The sequence below is a fragment of the Leptinotarsa decemlineata genome, unplaced genomic scaffold (genome assembly GCF_025532065.1).
Source record: "Leptinotarsa decemlineata unplaced genomic scaffold, Ldec_3_MD MMD2_tig00000035_RagTag_RagTag, whole genome shotgun sequence".
Classification (NCBI taxonomy): Eukaryota; Metazoa; Arthropoda; class Insecta; order Coleoptera; family Chrysomelidae; genus Leptinotarsa; species Leptinotarsa decemlineata.
Genome location: NW_027412540.1, coordinates 20,869,177 through 20,887,809, shown reverse-complemented (window position 1 = coordinate 20,887,809; position 18,633 = coordinate 20,869,177). Strand labels below are relative to the sequence as shown.

At 33.7% G+C, this 18,633-nt stretch overlaps 1 protein-coding gene across 1 annotated transcript in view; it reads right to left on the bottom strand.

The window, feature by feature from the left end:
• GEFmeso (Guanine nucleotide exchange factor in mesoderm) overlaps window positions 1-18,287 on the bottom strand; it is a 294,400-nt gene extending 276,113 nt beyond the window's left edge. The window contains exon 1 of the mRNA XM_074172011.1: window positions 18,042-18,287. Within this exon, the coding sequence (XP_074028112.1) occupies window positions 18,042-18,087 (46 nt within the window). The 5' untranslated portion in view covers window positions 18,088-18,287. The remainder of the gene's footprint in view (window positions 1-18,041) is intronic.
• Window positions 18,288-18,633: the final 346 nt, after the last annotated feature.

The following is an 18,633-nucleotide window of genomic DNA, read 5'->3' as shown; positions in this document are numbered from 1 at the left end:
GAGAGGCGTAAATGAGGTTTTATAACATTTTTGAATAACTTTAGAAATAACAGGATGTTTGATCCATTTGAAATAAGGAGAGAAAGGTGAGTATGTGTGTTGACAATAATTTATATGAAGATATAGTTATTAATTATTTATTTTCAGATCTCAAGTCTCTCTTCTTTTCGAAATTCGTTTAAATAGTCCTCGTCAAGAACCACCCTACATAGGTTTTAGGAATTTTTTCAGGAAATGGAGAAAAAGCTTATAAAAATTCATCACCCGAAGACGATTGTGGATATTAACAATCGAATCGTCGTGAACTAACTTGGCTTGAAATATCTAAATTTTTTTATTTTTATCTTTATTTTCATTTTGTATTTATTTATTTTTGTTCAATTGTTTTATTTTTACTTGTGTTTTATTTCACTATTATTTCATTTCAGGTTTTTTGTTTAATATAATTGTTATTTACAGCTATTTATTTTTGATTCTTCTATTTTAGTTGTTTCAGGGATTTCATATCATTTTATATATTAGACAATGGAAGTTCGAACTAGTGAAATTCATCATGAAACATTGTCAATCACCTTCAAACAAACGGGAAGAGTAGGTTTGTGATAATATATCAATAATATAGAGGTATCTTCACTCTCTATTCAAAAATGTTTTTGCTTTTCAAGTTTATTGCAACAATTAAGATAAAATAAAATAAAATCGTGTGGTCACCGAAATTCGATAAAATACACTCAAAACTTATTGCAATATATTCAAAACTTATTTTATGTTGAGGTATTGATGATAAGGAAGTGAACAAAAACCACAGCAATGTTCTTGTTAGAAAGAATCCTTTGAAAAACTGTAAATAATTTTCGTGGAGCTACGTTAGTTTAAAACGCCTTGTCAACTTGTGTTGTATGTTACAACATTAGTTGTCAGTATTTTAATATAAGTTTGAAGTTCGTTAACTTCAAGTCTGACAAATGGTTAGATTAATGGAAATGCATAAAATAACAGTATTACAAATGATTGATTAAGGAAATAAAACCTGAACACAACAGGAAGTAGCTCGCCTATTTCATGAGAAATTTCCTAATTTACCGCCCATATCTCAATAAGCAAAATGGAGAAGCAGTTTCGGGAGCTTGGTCATGTGGGGCAGATAAAAAAAAGCAGCTGTCAATGCAATGAGTGATGAACTCAAATTAGATGTGATGCTTGAGTTTGAGGTATACCCACATACATCGAGTAGAAAGGCATCCACTACATTTAATGTTAGCCTTACATCGATAGTAAACATATTACAAATGTAATATGTATAAAATGATACCTAGTCAGGAGCTCATGGAAGACGATATTGATAGAAGAACTTATTTTTGTGAGCAAATGATGGACATGTTGGATAACAATATCATCCAAATAGAAGACGCTATGTTTTCTGATGAGTGTACTTTGTCTCTTAACGGTCAAGCTAATCGGCAAAATTGCCGCTACTGGTCAATGGAAAATCCTCACTGGATGAGAGAAGAACACACGCAATATCCTCAAAAGGTTAATGTTTGGGAAGGGGCTGTAGGAAACCATATCATTGGTGCCTTTTTCATTGAGGGCAACTTGAATGGCGATAATTATATATATATATATATATATATATATATATATATATATATATATATATATATATATATATATATATATATATATATACTGATCCAGGAAACCCTCAAGTTCCACTGAATACGATATGGTTTCAGCAGGATGGAGCACCATCACATTACCAGGTTAATGTCCGGCACAATAGGTCGATACAACATTTCCCAATCGGTGGATGGAGAGACAAAGATCGATTGAATGGCCAGCGCGATCACCTGATCTTTCATCATTAGATTTTTTATGGGGATATGTAAAGAGCAATGTGTACAAAACTGAACCTTCAGATTTGAATGACTTGAAAGAACGAATAACGCTTGCGATTAGGTTGGTCACGCCTGATATGTTAAATAATGTTAGAAGACAGTTTTATTTGAGATTAGGGTGTTGCCAAGACGCTGGCGGTGAATATTTTGCACATCTACTTCGTTAACATCCATTTTTTTTTTCGTATTCTACATTTCACTACGTTTGTAATGCAAAACGTAGTTTTTGAGTGTTTTTTATCGAATTTCGGTAACCACAAGATTTTAATTTATTTTATCTCAATTGTTGCAGTAAACTTGAAAGCGATAACATTTTTGAACAGAGAATGAAGAGACCTTTCAAACGATATATCACAAGCCAATACTTCATATTAGAAAAATTGGAGGGTTGTACCTGTCATTCGAAGGGGGTTACAGCTAAGGGTGGCAGTTTTACGTTGAAGAATGTCAAATTATAATTTACATTTGACGTGTTTCGGGATTTTTTTCAATATGTACAGTAACCGAATTAATTAATTTATTCCATTTGGCTTTTACACACTGTATACTGAAGCTACAAGCTGAAAAGAAGCAACAAATTAAACTTTGGAAAAAAAAAGCAATAGAATCAATGTAGAGCATCTATCGATCAGTATATAAATATGGATTGAGATATGGAGCTACAAAAACACATGAATTCAAAACGGACAAATACTTTGAAACAATCTAATACATGAATGTGAAAACCATACACACAAGATGGCACTTTGTGGCGAGTTTTCCTTTTTAATTAACATCAACACGCCTTTATAAGCTTCACCTCTATGTATGTATGTATGTTCATTTGTTTGTTTGTAACCCTCAAGCTCGGGATCCGTATTTGACAGAATTATCGACATTATTGCTTGATCTATTAGTGGGCAAATGGCGCTTACGTAACCTCCTTGATATAATTCGAACTCACTTTACATGTATTTCTTCATTTGAAAAAAGTATTTTTTCATCAACACGCGCGCCTGCTGCCTTGGGCTTAGTAGCTGATTTCTAGGCTCCCTCTACGGAATCGGAAAATATCATTGGTCATATTTCTAAACAATATACGGCTGATTGATACCAAAGTTCAGATAAAATAATTATAGTTTCAAAAGACTAAAAAACACGCTTTTATAGCAGACGAAACTAAAAAATTAAAAAAAAAATACTTTTGAAGAACATCGAACTAAAAAGTTAAAAATATTATTTTAAATAAGCTCAAAACAATAACGAACGAGAAATATTAGTATTATTGTGAAAAAAGCGTGGGCGCTTTGTGTCATATTTTTTGTACATCAAGCGCCCGTCGCTATTTCACAATAATAGTAGTATTTTTCGTTCGTTATTGTTTAGGCTCATTTAAAAAAATATTTTCAACCTTTTAATTAGATGTTCTTTAAAAGCGTGTTTTTTAGTTTTTCAAACTATATTTATTTTATTTATTTGGTAAATAACCATTAGGTTGTTTCTTACTTTACACCCGGAAATACAATTATTTACAACCCCTAACATAATACGGCATCACCGTGTCAAATCCATTATTTCCATAGCACGTAATATACCTATTTCCGTTATGTCTATATTTTCAACAGAAGCGGTATGCTCCGCTAGTACATCACATGTCGAGCCGTCATTGTTTTTACTAATAACTAGATTTACACACAAATTTGTATTCTTCCAAGTACCGAAAAGGCACGTCGATCACCGCCGTCTGCTTAAAATTCTGAGAAAATACTCAACTACAAGATGTTATCTTCGTTTGTTTCTGCTGCATGTATAAATAACTAGGTAAATCGTTGCATAATCGCCTTGTTTATTTTTAGCGATAGTCAGCTGCTTGAAGCTTTCCTTATTTTCATGATAAAACCGCATAAATGAGAATCTCGAAACGGATGTCTTGGATTAGCTCTATAAAAAACGGAGGCTCTTGGATATTATATTATGTTGTAGCTGGTATCATTTTACATCAGTACTGTATGAATTTAATGCGGTACAGATGGTCATAACCAAGTGAATATATGAATGAGAAGGGCAGTAACCTTGCTACAAGTTGCGTTTCGTTCAGCCGTTAAAATGTTCAAGATGTTGGGCGGAATACTTTTTTCAAAAAACAAATTATTGCCTCATTTCATAACATTTCACTGAACATTAACGGTGTATTGCATATAAGATAATCAGTTTACATAATATACAGCCAATAATTATTTAAGGAGAAGTTTGAAAAACTAAATATTTCGAACATTCAGCGTATTAAAAAGAAATTGTGACCATACCTATAATGGTGTGAGAAAAACTGTTATTGTCTGATGTTAGTTAGAACTTGTGAAACTCAAGTTTGAAATCCAAATCCATTGGTCAATACTCATACAAACACCACAGTGGAAACATCTTCTACTTCTTACCGGACATGTACAAGATCTACATTTATACAATAAATAATATCAACCTACTCAAAAACATCTTCAAAAAGTATTTACTCAATTTACTCAAGGTCGGTCGGTAGCCAAGCGGTTCGGCGTGTGTGCTTTGTTGACTCACTCGAATTGACTGCCGTGTTGGTCGGTGGTTCAAGCCCTAGTCTGAACGATCGATCTTCACTTGTTACCGTCCAACCCGTGTTAGGAATCACACGTTAAAAGGTAAGACCTCGTTAATCCTTAGCTCGCACAAGTTTCTACTTCTGAGGGTTGTTGTTCGTAGGGGTGCGACAGCTGGTTAACGGAAAAACAGATTTGAAACAGATTTGAAATAATTTAAATTTAAATCCCGTTGCTACATGGTGTCGGAAGAATAATCTGTCTCTCAACATATCCAAATGTAATGTAATGTCTTACTCACTGAAAACGAACTTGAATTTACTAAGTCATAAACAATCAAGTTCTGAAGCGTCCTGACACACTCACTGATCGAGGTGTTACTTTTGATTCATCTCTCTTTCAATAAACATATTGACACTACTCTAACAGCAGCTTATCGCATGTATGGATTCTTAGTTAGAAATACAAAAGAGTTCGAAAAAGCTTCAACATTGAAATTACTTTATTTCACTTTTGTTCGATGTAGGCTGGAATATGCATCTGTCGTGTGGAGTCCCTACTATCAGGTTCATATAAATCAACTAGAAGCCCAACAGACGTGCTTCCTAAAATGTATGTCTTCAAAACTTGAAGGCACGTATCATAATGTATGAATACCCTATTATGAATTGCTTGTAACTCACAATTTTTGTAGTCTCGAGATAACACGTAAATATTATTCATTTCTTTTTTTTTATTCAAAATCATAAACAATATCATCACCTGCTCTCAACTGTTACATATGTTGAATTTTTGTGTTCCTAGACGGTCATCTAGGAATAGTGTCACATTTTTCTCAACACTCCGCGTAAAAATATAATGAAAAAATGTCAAATTTATACAATGTACGATACCTCTAATTCTGTTAGTCATGTCTTAGATATATTCAACTGCTAGATTATATAAATCAAAACACATTTCTTAGCTAACTGACAGTTCTGTTTCAATTTTTTTTTATATATAGATTCACAAATTATATTATGTAAGTACATATTTGTAAATGTCACTGTTACTCCCTATTCTGTAATTGGGTTTATCCTGTAGAATAGTGTATGAAATGAATAAAATAAATAAATAGGGACATCGTTCATAACATTCTTATGAAAAAATTAAGACGACAATAGTTATCCTAAGTTCAAAACCTGTTATACCTACTTTCCTTTTATACCGTTGCACATTTGCACTTTTCACTCAAATATACCTGTCAAAATACCATAATACAATATAATATTCATGTTCATAATTATCTATTATATACTTCTAACTATTTTATATATACAGTACGCTGTATTACAAATAATTGTATTGTTTCTAAATTCAGCTCATTAATTATGCATTTCGTAATAGGAGTCCCACGCATAACTTCGGTTTTAGTGGGTCTTTGTTTGTACTGCATTTTTTGAAGCCGCTGTTTCAAATTATTGTAATATTTAATGTTTTTATGTATGATTGAAGCTATTTTTATTATTATTATTTTTATGATGCACTGTTTGGAACCTTTGGTGTAGTAATGAATATTACTGGAGTTTTTTCCCAACACCAAATCGTTATTTTTAACACCTCGACACGTCTTTAAGATTAAAGGGTTTTAACATTCCTCTTTGAAGATGATCACTTGGTGATCGAAACACGTGTCGAGGTGTTAAAAATAACGATTTGGTGTCGAGAAAAAACTCCAGTAATATTCATTATTATTATTGTTTGGCAGCCACCAATGATAATGAACAATCTTCGTAACTTTGAAGAAATGATAAAGAGCACCAATAAAGCTAAGTGGAGATTGAAATATAGTTGCTGAAGAAAAACAAGTGAAATTGAGTGTATGTTAGTCACTGAAAAACATAGTGAGAGTAGTCATTAGCTTTATGTCAGGATGTCACACTAATTTGTAAGCAGGTTCGTGAAGTAGTTGGTAGAACCCCATTTCTTTTGGCCACTCAATTTTGGTACTTCATATTTGAAGTTTGCTCTTTGGTTGCTTCTTGTTATATGAAACTCAATGATTTCACTCTCATCTGGGTTAACCTTCACAAATGAATCTTTCGAAATATTCCTGATGTAAATCATAGAAAAAATATAGTATTTTTCTCGCTTTGGTGCAATTTGAATTAGTAGGGAAAAATTGGTCGAAAATGGCATCATATATAAGCTGAAAAGAGGCAATCGCGAGAAATAGTATTTTTTTTCTCAAGTATTGTATATGTATATGAGTATATGAGTATTTGTTTTCATTCTTTCATTTTTGAAACTTCTGATAATACATTCTACGCTTTTTCTGAAAGAAAAATCCTAACAGTGACTCAGTAACTTTCATGTATATGCGGCATCAATAAATGAAGAAAATAAGTATGAATTTGGTGCTTAAATGCTTCTTGAGAAAATGTTACAAAAGAAACCCCAGATTCAATTCAAAGGTAAAAGGTAAAAATATGATTTATTTAATTAATTCCTAGTTAGAATTCCTGTGAAAACCGACTTCAATTTGATTTTTTTTATTGTTTGAAAATTTTAAAAATAAACTTCAACTCACAGATACCCATTTGTACTCAAATGAATATGAATACTCTCATCAAGAAGAATAGTTCTAGTCTGTCAACATTGACCCAAAGACACAAATTGCCTCATTTTCCATTTTTCTTTTGTAATCTAACTGAAAAATATTAATATGTCTCATGAAATTTCAGGGTTTGCGCCCCCTGAATACTTCCCCTATATACAGAGTGTTCTTATTGTGTCCGATTCTATAAGAAAATTTGAGTAAACATTAAAATGTTTCAATTTTTGAGATACAGGGTGTTGAAGATCTACTTTTATATTGATTTTTTAATTTTTTGAATAATGTTGGACATAATTTGGTACTCGAGGATTTTCTTGTCGAAGATGCCATATTGTTAGTGTTTTTTATAGTCAGAACCATTCGTAAATGCTATCAACAACAAAAATAAGTTCCTCTGTATTTTTTAACATAAAAAGGTGCTAAAGTCAAAAGTCGCTACGTGCCACAGTTTTTTAGACATAATTCAAGTAAATTCAACAATTTCTAATATGTATTGAACAAACAATTATTAATTTGGGCTTTATAGTAGCTAATATGAAAGCCTTTAGTAAAAAATATATCGCATGTCAATTTTCTCCACAGTAGGTATTATTCATTTCATTACCTTGAAATGTTGATAACGAAACATGTGAATCAAATGAGTTTAAAAACAATGCGCTCTATGGATGATAACCTTGAAATATAGTCGCACCTTCAATTCGAATGGAAAAACTTGCATGGTTATTACCCAAACCTAATTATTGAGTCCAGTTGTTTTCAAATACCAACTACCGAGTTCTCTATGAAAATATCTTACTAGATTTTATGACAATTCAAGACTTGTATACCTGGTGATTTTTAACAAGGGCTATTCGAATGTATTTTGAAATATCCATAAGTTGTAGAGACAACAAGTAGTTCATATTGATCTATTCATGAAATTTCCCAGCACATATCTACATTCAAACCTGAACTGGGATAAGAAAATTGATTATTGTGATCAAATTTCAATAAAGCACACCTACTTTGTTAAAAAACATCGTTGTTGGATTTCAACATCGAATGTTTCAAGTACAAACTGACTATATAGAAAAAATAGATTTTCGTTAATTCAATGTTAATATGATCGAAAATAGATGTTTCGATTGTACCTTTTTTCTTGAAAAAAATTGAGGAGTTGAAGACAGGTGTTTTAGATCTGAAACTCCGAGAAGTACACCTGAAGTTTTTTTTAGGGACAAAATATAAGCATTACATGAAAGTTCTTTAGGAGTTCTGTCCGAACGTAGCTATTCACGTTGGATTTAAATCGCTGGAGATTAAATTCATTTGGAAAACGTTTTTAGGAAGTTTATTCCACATAAGAGTTCTTAAACAGTGAAGTTCGAGGTGTACTGAGTTGAACCTCGTCGCGTATTTCTGATATGTACCGCTTCTGGTGCGGTACATGGTGCGGTGAACACCTCCCGTTAAAGTATCTGTAAAAAAGAAACAAATCTGCAACCTTTCTTCGATGTTCCAGACTATCGAAGTTGCAAGTAATGTTCGTATCTGCAATCAGGCGGATGGCTCTTTTCTGGATGATATCCAGCAGCTTCAGGGTATGCTTGGATGCGGAGGGGTCTGATCTGAGCCTAATGAAGCATCAAAAAAGCTGGGGTTTGTACAGTTTTCTGATTTGGAACAGTGTTTCAAGCTTTTAAGAAGCAGTCTTTGCCATTCCAGCGACATGATTATGCCACGACATATTGGTGTCCAGTTTAACCCTCAACAGACTTATCGAAGCAGACAGCGGACCTGTCTGTCCTGACATTATTATATTCGGTTCGGAGATATTTATCTTCTTGGAGAAAACCGATGCCTGGATTTTCTTGTCATTGAATTGAACCTGGTTACTTGCACCCCAATTCGAAATCATTTCTAGATCCTCATTAAGATATGCAACCTCCTGCTGCCGGTGAAGATGTGCATCTGCAGCTGATGTCCTGGAATCCAAATGGAATGCAAGTAAGCTGTCGTCAGCGAAACAGTATATTGTATTCTTGGTTGTTTTCAATGAATCGTTGATATACAATAGAAGAGGGTTGAAGACAATATGGGTCCCTGGGGAACACCAGCGTTGATGGTGAAAGTATTCGAGAAATATCTATCGACGGCCACTTCTAGAACGTTCTTTCAGGAAGCTGGAGAGCAGTACACAAAAATGACCCGAAGTTTAGCTAGCAAACTCTCATGCCACACATAGTGAAAGACTTTGGAAATATCAAGGGCAACAGCTCTTGACTGCGTTATTCCAAATATGGGTGACATACGATAGAAGGTCGCCTGTTCATCTTTGTCTCCGAAAACCACATTGATGATCGCTCAAGATGTTTAAACCTTCCAAATAAGTTTCGTAGTGGCTGCGGTAGTGAACGGACGTGCACGTCCGCCCACAAAGAAGGTACGCGTATGCCATGTGCTATCGTGGGACTCCGTTCTTGTGTTGTGCTAGTCCATTATGTTAATTAAAGAAATGTGTGAGTGTCATTAAAAAAAAAGTGATGGATAAAGGGCCCCCTTTATTCACGCCGGTATCCAGGCCGGGGTGGTTTGGATAACCACGTAAAGGGGACTGTATATGTGGAAAAAAAAACAAAAGGTCTCCCAAGCAGAAGGCGATTACATAAAAACCAAATTGGTTTTATAATCAAGAATTGTTTTTATAAAGAAAAAAAGAAGTTGGAAAAAAAATGGTGGTCCGCTGCGCCCCCAAACGAAGCTCCCGTTAACCAACAGGAGGAGCATTGGACAAATGCGCGTGAAGATAGGAAGCAACGACCATCCAAAACACACAGAGAGAGAGAGAGAGAGAAACCTTCCAAATATCTAAGGATGTGGTGGTTTACGGCTTTCTCCATAATTTGGATGTCAGTGATAACTAAGCGACTGGTCTATAGTTATTTGAAAGATTTTTCTTGTCCTTTTTGGGAATAGGCTGAAGACGAGCAATCTTCGAACAAGAAGGAAAAACCCCTTCCTTGTAGGACAGCTTGAAAAGTCTGTAAAATACTGGTGCGAGTTCATTTGCGCACGTTTTAAGTACGATGATGGACAGTTCATCAGGACCAGACGCCTTGTTGATATTGAGCTGTTCCAAAATTCATCTGACTAGACGTTGTCGAAAAGTAATTTCCGGCATTCTGGATTCTAGTGTGGGAATAGTGGGTGCTGCCTTTCCCAAAAAATCGACTGTCGAGTAGAACGCGAATTTTTCAGCTGAAAGATTTGCTTTTTCTATGGCTGTTGTTGCAATTGAACCATCCGCTTGTGTTAGTGTTGGAATTGTGGATTTTGAAAAGTTTTAATTAAAAGCTTTAGCTACCAACCAGGAGGATCTATACCCGTTGAGATTGGCAAGCAGTCTATCTACAATTCTCTGTTTGTAGAGTTTTTGCTTTCATTCATTCTAATTTTGCAGCTGTCGCGAGCAATAACAAACCTAGTTCGGTTTTCGGTACTGAAATTTTTGCACCACTGCCGGTAGGCCACATGACATCAAAGTTTTGGGGTTCCAGATATCCATAGGTCCCATTGTTCTTTCATATATTACGCTGTATAGCGTTCCTATGCCAAGAAGCTATTTCGCAAATACTTATTTCTCATAAAAAATTTCCTTTGCGATTCAAATAATGGAAACACTCAGGTCTATACCTTTTCAATTTGCTAGCTTAACAAACACGACGTCTATGCCTTTCAGTTAGATTCTATGAGGATTCTGTTGAAATTCAGAAGCCTTAGTACGATTATACATTGTTGTCGTTTCTTGTTGTTTATTGTGGAAAAATTTATGTTTTTATCATAACTTGGTTTGTTGACTTCGGTCAAGTCCTTTTCGAAAGTTTGGCATTCACAATTAACCCCTCATTTTCATTTTTATGATTTCATGGAAGTTTAACCAGCAAGATTATACTCGGTATTCAACAATACATCACTCTTAACGGGTACCAAGAATTCGAGGTAAGAGCACATTTCATTTATGCTGAAATTATACCTCCGCGGTTCGTTATCCCATCGACACAAAAGACATAATTACAAGACGAATAAGGTGAATCAACAACACTTCGTTCTACTTGAGAATCTAAGAATCAGAAATCTTTTTTTTTTCTTGCTCCTTTTGGAAGTTTCCCACATTACTTGTTCAATGGTGGTGAAGTAGAAAGACAAAAAACTCCTTTCCGAAAACAAGAAATACGTTTTTACCTGCAGTTCAAATGATTTTCTACTTGGTAGATGAAGTTTAATTCTACATTTCGAGAAACATGTCTTCTTACATAAATTTTCACGAACAACTACACGAAAATACTACAACGATAATTAATTTCCTTATAACTGATTGTTATAAGGAAACAAGTATAGCTGAGGCACCAGTCAATCTAATAGTAACACTGATGATCAACAAACATGACTCAACCTCTGACGGAAGCACCAAACTCTTTCGAAGTTTCGAAATAGATGAACATTTTGATCTAGCAGACCACTATTATAATATTCATGCAGTCATCGTTCACTGTGGTTCTAGCGTTGAATTTGGTCATTACTACGCCTTGATCAAAGACGAAACGGAATGGTTTAAGTTTGACGATAGTCATGTCACGAAGTGTTCTGGCGATGTATTGAATTTATTGGAGCCTCTGGAGACACCCTACATTTTGTTTTATGAAAGAGAGAACATTGGCAGATCAAGATCTTCAGATAATGTGGTGCTACAGGTTTTTCCGGGTTTTCCTGCAGCTGAAAAAGCAAATGCGCCACTAGAATCAATGAAGTCGCCCTGGAGCGCAAATTAATTTTTATTGTTGTTTTATAATTTCACAAATAAAGGTTTTTTCAGCTATTTCCAGAAATCATGAAAGTATATGAATATATTGATATGGAAACAGGTAAACAATTAGGAAACGATATGATCTTTCGACTATTCAGAAGACCTACACCTTTCTATAAACGATATTTTTTTAAAGTCTTGCATATCTTTTAATCTTAGAAGGCCTTTATAAATACAGAAAGTAATACCATTGAAGAATCTATAATAAGCAAATAAATTTTCATACGTGCAGTCGCATTAACTGCCATCCATTTTTTCATCACCATGGATAGGCAAACCTTAGGACCAAAAATTCATTTCATATTTTTTTTCAAATAATTGATACAAAAAGCAACACCAACTTGAAAAAAACAATATTCAAAAGATCATAGACAAAACAGTGCAAAGGTAAATATACACCTTTTTTTTTACAGCAATTCTCAAAGATATGAGACTTCCAATTTTTTTGGATAGATTGAAACTTAGTCGACATACTGCTGCATAAATTAATCGTATTTCCTAAAATACCTTGAGAACAAAAAACTTTTATCCCAGTACCTAGAGATGCTTGATAGCGCTTGCTGACTACGTGAAAATGAGAATGGTAATTTTTGAACAATGTAAATGAATGACAGACAATTTGAGCAATGCTGCAATACATTCGTTCATATTACTTCAAATGCTATGCATGTCCTGTTAGTCATTTCTACGTGCAAAACAAAGGAGAAAACGTTACATTTTATAATTCATTAGACTTTGTTATTACTCATTTGTGCCATTTATGAACATATTGGCTCATTTTCGTCATGTTTAGTTATGGCTGCATGAACTTGTGTGGGTCGTGCAGACGCGATTATGCAGAAAAAGTTAACTCCAACTTGGGAAATCAGCAGATTTTAAAAGTAAATGAAATTCGAACCTTTGTCGAATAACAAGGGTTATCGAATTATTAGCCAAATATCGAGTAAAAAGTCTGAGCTTGTGAGAAAAAGCAATGCGTTGTATTATTTCTTTTGGCTATAATTTAAACAATAACATATCTTAAAAAAATATGTGGATTGACCACAGATTCAGCTGCAAGCAAGTAAATTATAGGCTACCTGAAGTAAATACTTGCTCTTTCGGTTGTTTCCACGCCGAATATTAATGACGGAAAGCGAAATAAATATCACAATGTAATGTAATGAAAGAAAGAATACTGATATATAACTCCACAATCAAACCCGACTTTAGGGGTTATTTTGAATAGCTTCAATGACAGTAATAACTCGAAGTCCTACATGACAGTTAATGACAAAAATTATTTATATTATAAATAAAGTAATACAAATCATGAAATTATAATACAACAAAAATTAATTGACGCTCCAGAACAACTTCATTGATTCCAGTGGCGCATTTGCTTCTTCAGCTGCAGGAAAACCCGGAAAAACCTGCAGCACCACATCATCTGAAGATCTTGATCTGCCAATGTCCTCTCTTTCATAAAATAAAATGTAGGGTATCTCCAGAGGCTTCAATAAATTCAAGACATCGGCATCGCCAGAACACTTAGTGACACGACTATCGTCAAACTTAAACCAGACTGTTTCGTCTTTGACCAATGCATAATAATGACCAGATTCAACGCCAGAATCACAGTGAACATTGACTGCATGAAGATAATAGTGGTTTGCTAGATTGAGGTGTTCATCTATTTCGAATCTTCGTAAGAGTTTGGTGCTACCATCAGGTTGAGTCATGTTTGAAGATCATCAGTGTTATTATTAGATTGACTGGTGCCTCAGCTATACTTGTTTTCTTATAATAATCAGTTAGTTTGGCGCATGTTTGGCAATACAGTTGATCATCCGCCGTTAAAAGCTCCATTTTCAGATGATTTAACAATAAGCTTTGCACGGATCAGTCATATTAGGAAATATTAGTTGAAGTTCTAGAAAATCACATACGTGTTTGCATTACCATATAGTACACAAGTGAGGAACTTTCCAACAAAAGATCTACAAACAAAAATTATTCACACTATTCCAAAACTGGATCTAGTTACTTTGATTCTTAGTCATATAGGAACTGGATTCATAAAAAGTATTTTGTGTTGAAATGAATGTCTACAGAAACACTGTTTTGGCTTTCTACTTCCAATACAACTTGTGTTTCAAATTCGACTACCACCTGGGATCTCGGAAACTTAGAGTACGAAGATGGGCAAATTGGGGCAATGTTGTGCACTTATGTGCTAAAATGGTTGATATATTTTTCCAACTCCATTTGAAGAAAAAATCAACAACATATAGATACATTGTTTGTTTGAAGGTGGTTGACAATGTTTCGTAGTGTATTTCATCAGTTCGGAGTTCCATTGTCTAATATAAGATAAATTGATTTGACATTCCTGAAAAAAATTAAAAAGAATAACCGAAAATAACAATTTTATTAAACAAAAATTTGAAATTACAAAGAATTGATTTTTCATTTTTTGTTAATAATTTTTTTTAATTTGTTTAATTTTCAGCTTTTATTAATATTTTAATTTTTATTTTTTTGTGGCTTGTATGTTATGTCTTTGTAATTTCAGTTTTTGTTTAATAAAATTGTTATTTTCGGTTAATTTTTTTCAGGAATTTCAAATCAATTTATATTATATAAGAGACAATGTAAGTCCGAACTGATGAAATACAACATATACATTGACATTTTTTCCCAACTGTATGATGGCTCTTTCAGAGCAGCACGTCAAAAAATATTTAAAAACAACAAAGCTATGTAATATTAAGGGTTGAAATTTTATACAGACGCTTTTCTTCCTACATAATATCATAGAAAAAATCGAGGTTATGCATCTGTAGAATTTTTGAAAAGTTTAAACAAAGAATATGTGTTACTAATTTTATAGTTTGTTATATATAATTTATCACTGGAAAAAACCATTGAACTTACATGGTTTTCCTCAAAGTTTTTCGAAGTAAACTTTTTTTTCTCAATTCGTTGATGCATAACCCCGATGGTTTCTATGACAGTATGTAGGAAGAGCCTCCGTGCCAAATTTTATTATACAATATTGAAAATGAACGTTTGTATAATTTTTCAAAAGTTCATAGCTCTGTTGTTTTTCAATATTTTTCGACATGTGACTACCCATTTATTTTGTCATTACCTCTTCTTTTGGAAAAACATGTATCAAATGAGAAGAAATCAACATTTCGGCAAATGCTCACGATTTATGGAAGTTTAACCATGAAGTTGAAGGTCAAGGGTTCAAATTTGCAAGTCTTTTATAGTTTCTCTGTAGTCTACATTTATTTATATAGTTTCTCTGTATTCTACAATTCTACATCATTTCAGCTAGAAAATGCTCTTGAAACGATTTCGATATTTTTGTTGAATCAAAATATTCCTTTTTGAATTTATTTTCATTGGTGCGACGTCCGGCTCCGCACAGGGAAAAACGTTTCCCCGGCTTCACAAGTGGCAACTCTGCCCCGCCTTCGCACGGATAGTATAAAAGTATTTCAACCAATTCACACAAAGCATCAATTAATGATACAAGTGTAAACCTTCCTCCATTGGCCAAAATCAAAGTGAACAAAGTATGGAGATCGGTTTGGTAATTTTTTAATATACTACTTAATACATCAATGAGACATCTGTTTCAATAATGATTAACATGATAAAAACTAATATTTTTCCGAATTTTGTGCTCTTCCGTCATGATTGTTTATTTTGACGTTCCACTTCATCGCGTCTTTTTTCTGCAACAGCTGTCACTCACCAATTCATCATCAATTTTCCGTCATAGTTACATTTCTTTAAACAAACAAAACCTCCTGGTTTGTGTAAAATAAAGATCTTACCCAACGTCGAAACCGTTCCATCTTCACAATATTTACAATATCGTGTTATCTTCTCAAAAGTAAACAATGTCTTGCATCGCGGAGGAGTTAATATAAATATTTAAATATAAATACATTATCTAGAAAATTATCCGAGCTATATATTGAGTAATATTTGCAAACTAATTCGCTAAACAATATGTATACAACTGTTTGGATTCGAAAGATGTAACAGTAGTAGTATCGAGATTGTTTACCATGTTTCTCAACGTTTCGCTAAAGTCTTCAGGAAAACCACCACCTCACATATGCCACAATTATGAGGTCCTTTTTTATATTTATCATTGATAGTACTCCTGAAGATATTAACCAGTGGTGCTAAAGAAACGTCGGTGAATCAATTGACGTGACTGAAAAAGCTATAGTTAAGTACTATATTACAAAAATCTGAGCTCGAGTATAATAAAATTAGATAGAACTAACTGTCCGATACTTGATGAAAATTCAAAACCTACTTATAAAAACGCTATACAATACAATATGGAAGACTTCATATTATAATCCATAATTCAGATAAAAAAAATTATACAAAGAAAATATTAAGCATAAGCAAATTATTCAAAACAATTTGATCGTAGTACTGTGAATTTTAGACTTTATTGATTTCAATTCTTCTTCCAGCAAGTTGAGTTTTAAACTTTTCTTCTGGAAATCATGACTTTTGAATTCATGATTGTACGACTTGTGTAAGGAATTCGATTAATTTGTTTTTCCATTCTGGAAGCTATTTCTGTTCTTATACGTGTGCTTTAAATGTTCTTCTTGTTTGACCTATGTAAGACATCCACCTTACAATTTATAAAATCGTTGACACCAAATTATTGCCTTTGTTATTTTCAATATGTATGCTCAAGTTTTCATTGGTTTCATAAGTCGTGTTCACACCTTTTATTTCGTAAGAACTCAGGAATATTTATGCTAGGTTGACCCAAATACGTTAATGTTTTTTAAATGGTTATCATTGTCGCTAAGAATCAGTTAAATTTTCTTTTCTGGGCCTTATTTGGGTCAACTCAACATAAATATTTCCAAATTCATAAATTGACATGTGAATTACGTCCCATGTCGAAATGGAAAAACATATAAAGGACATTATATTAAGCTCGTTATATAAGTACCTAGCTACCTGGAAATTCAACCATAAAATTGACAAGGTTTGGTTTCCAAGAAACATCACTACATATTATAAAATTCCCTTCGTCATGTCTGTTTGTACGGAGTAATTCTAAAGGAATGTATAATTCATTTATGTTTTTTTTTGTAAATTGATTGGAAAATGACGATTTTATCGATAAGAAGTTGGGGCAGTTTTGCTGCCTTTAATGAGAAACGCCTAATCCCTTTGAGATATTGTTTGAACAAACAACAATATGTTTTTTTTTTCTTTTATAGACCTACAAAAAGTCCGCGATATCATATGTTGATCTTTTGAACATAATGTTTATAACGAGGTTTGAAATAAAGGTCACATATCATATCGTAGGATAATTGGAAAGCTACGTCAGTCCCTTAAGCATACACCTTGAAATTTAAATGAATATCTCAAAATTAACCTATTTGACTAAAAAATTCATTCAAGGGGCCTCCTCACAAACCAATGCGACACGCGTGATAAGGCAAGGTGCAATTGCTTCAGTTTTGTTTACATAGTGAAGGTTAAGGTCGTAATTTTGTTGTGTCCACATTTTCGTTTCGAGTATATTTTATGAAAGGTCATTATTATTAGTTACAAGCTCTAATGTGACATTAAGACAGGAAAAAATGTACAAATGTATGCTCTGCCAACCGTGCCAAGCCGGGACGGTCGCTACTGCGAGTAGGTATAAAATTCAATAAGTATAGTTTCAGTAAGTTGTTCATGTACCTGAATGAACAATGAACCAATTTTTTTACATAATCGTTGAAAATAAGTTTGTTAGTACTTATATACACTTCATTAGGGCATCAATCAATTGGGAATGTCAATGGTCGTTCCAAGCATTTAACCTCATTTAAAAAATTATCAAAGAATCAGGAAAGATATTATTTAAATTTACCCAAGAAATGCCAAAGAGGACGAGCTCCAGAATAATAATGAAACCCTACAGTTTATATGCTGAAATTTTACTATGATTATTATGGTTAAAGAAAAACTTTGCCAAGGTGATATCAATTAAAATATCATCTCCAGTTGTTACAAAAATAGCCTTATAGGTAGTTCATAAATTGAAATTATAGTGTCTTGCACTGAGGTCAAAAGTGGTAGGAAGTGATAATAAGTGAAATGCAATTCAACAAATCACTCACCAAAGAATTCTTCCCAGGTGTCATCGCTGTATTCAGATTCCACCATATTTAAGGCTCGACAATCGTCGCAATCCACTAATAACGATCACATTTCACTGAACAAACACAAAATCTCTCATGAAACCGCTCAAAAGAAAAATGTAACGTGGTAAACACAGAAATAACCCAACTTGACGGCGCCTCGCCTGCTCCGATGCAGTATGCACTCCGTAGGCTGCTTCTCTTGACAGCCGCTGTAGCCCGAATGCGGCGCGGCGTGCAGACAAAAACATCGCGCATGACAGGACCGACAACTCATTTCGGGCCCGTTGGGTTCGGGTGAATTTTAAAATATCCACCCACAGAAGATACCTCGACATTCAAAAATTCAGTCGACATATAATTTTTTTTAATAGAATCCACTGATTTCAAAAGGAACCCTGGGGTTTTCAAGTCACAATGCAAACCTCGTTTTTGCTGTTTGAATTTAATTACGTGTTAGGAATCACACGTTAAAAGGTAAGACCTCGTTAGTCCTTAGCTCGCACAAGTTTCTCAACTTCTGAGAGTTGACGTTCGTATGGGGGCGACAGCTGATTAACGGAAAAACAGA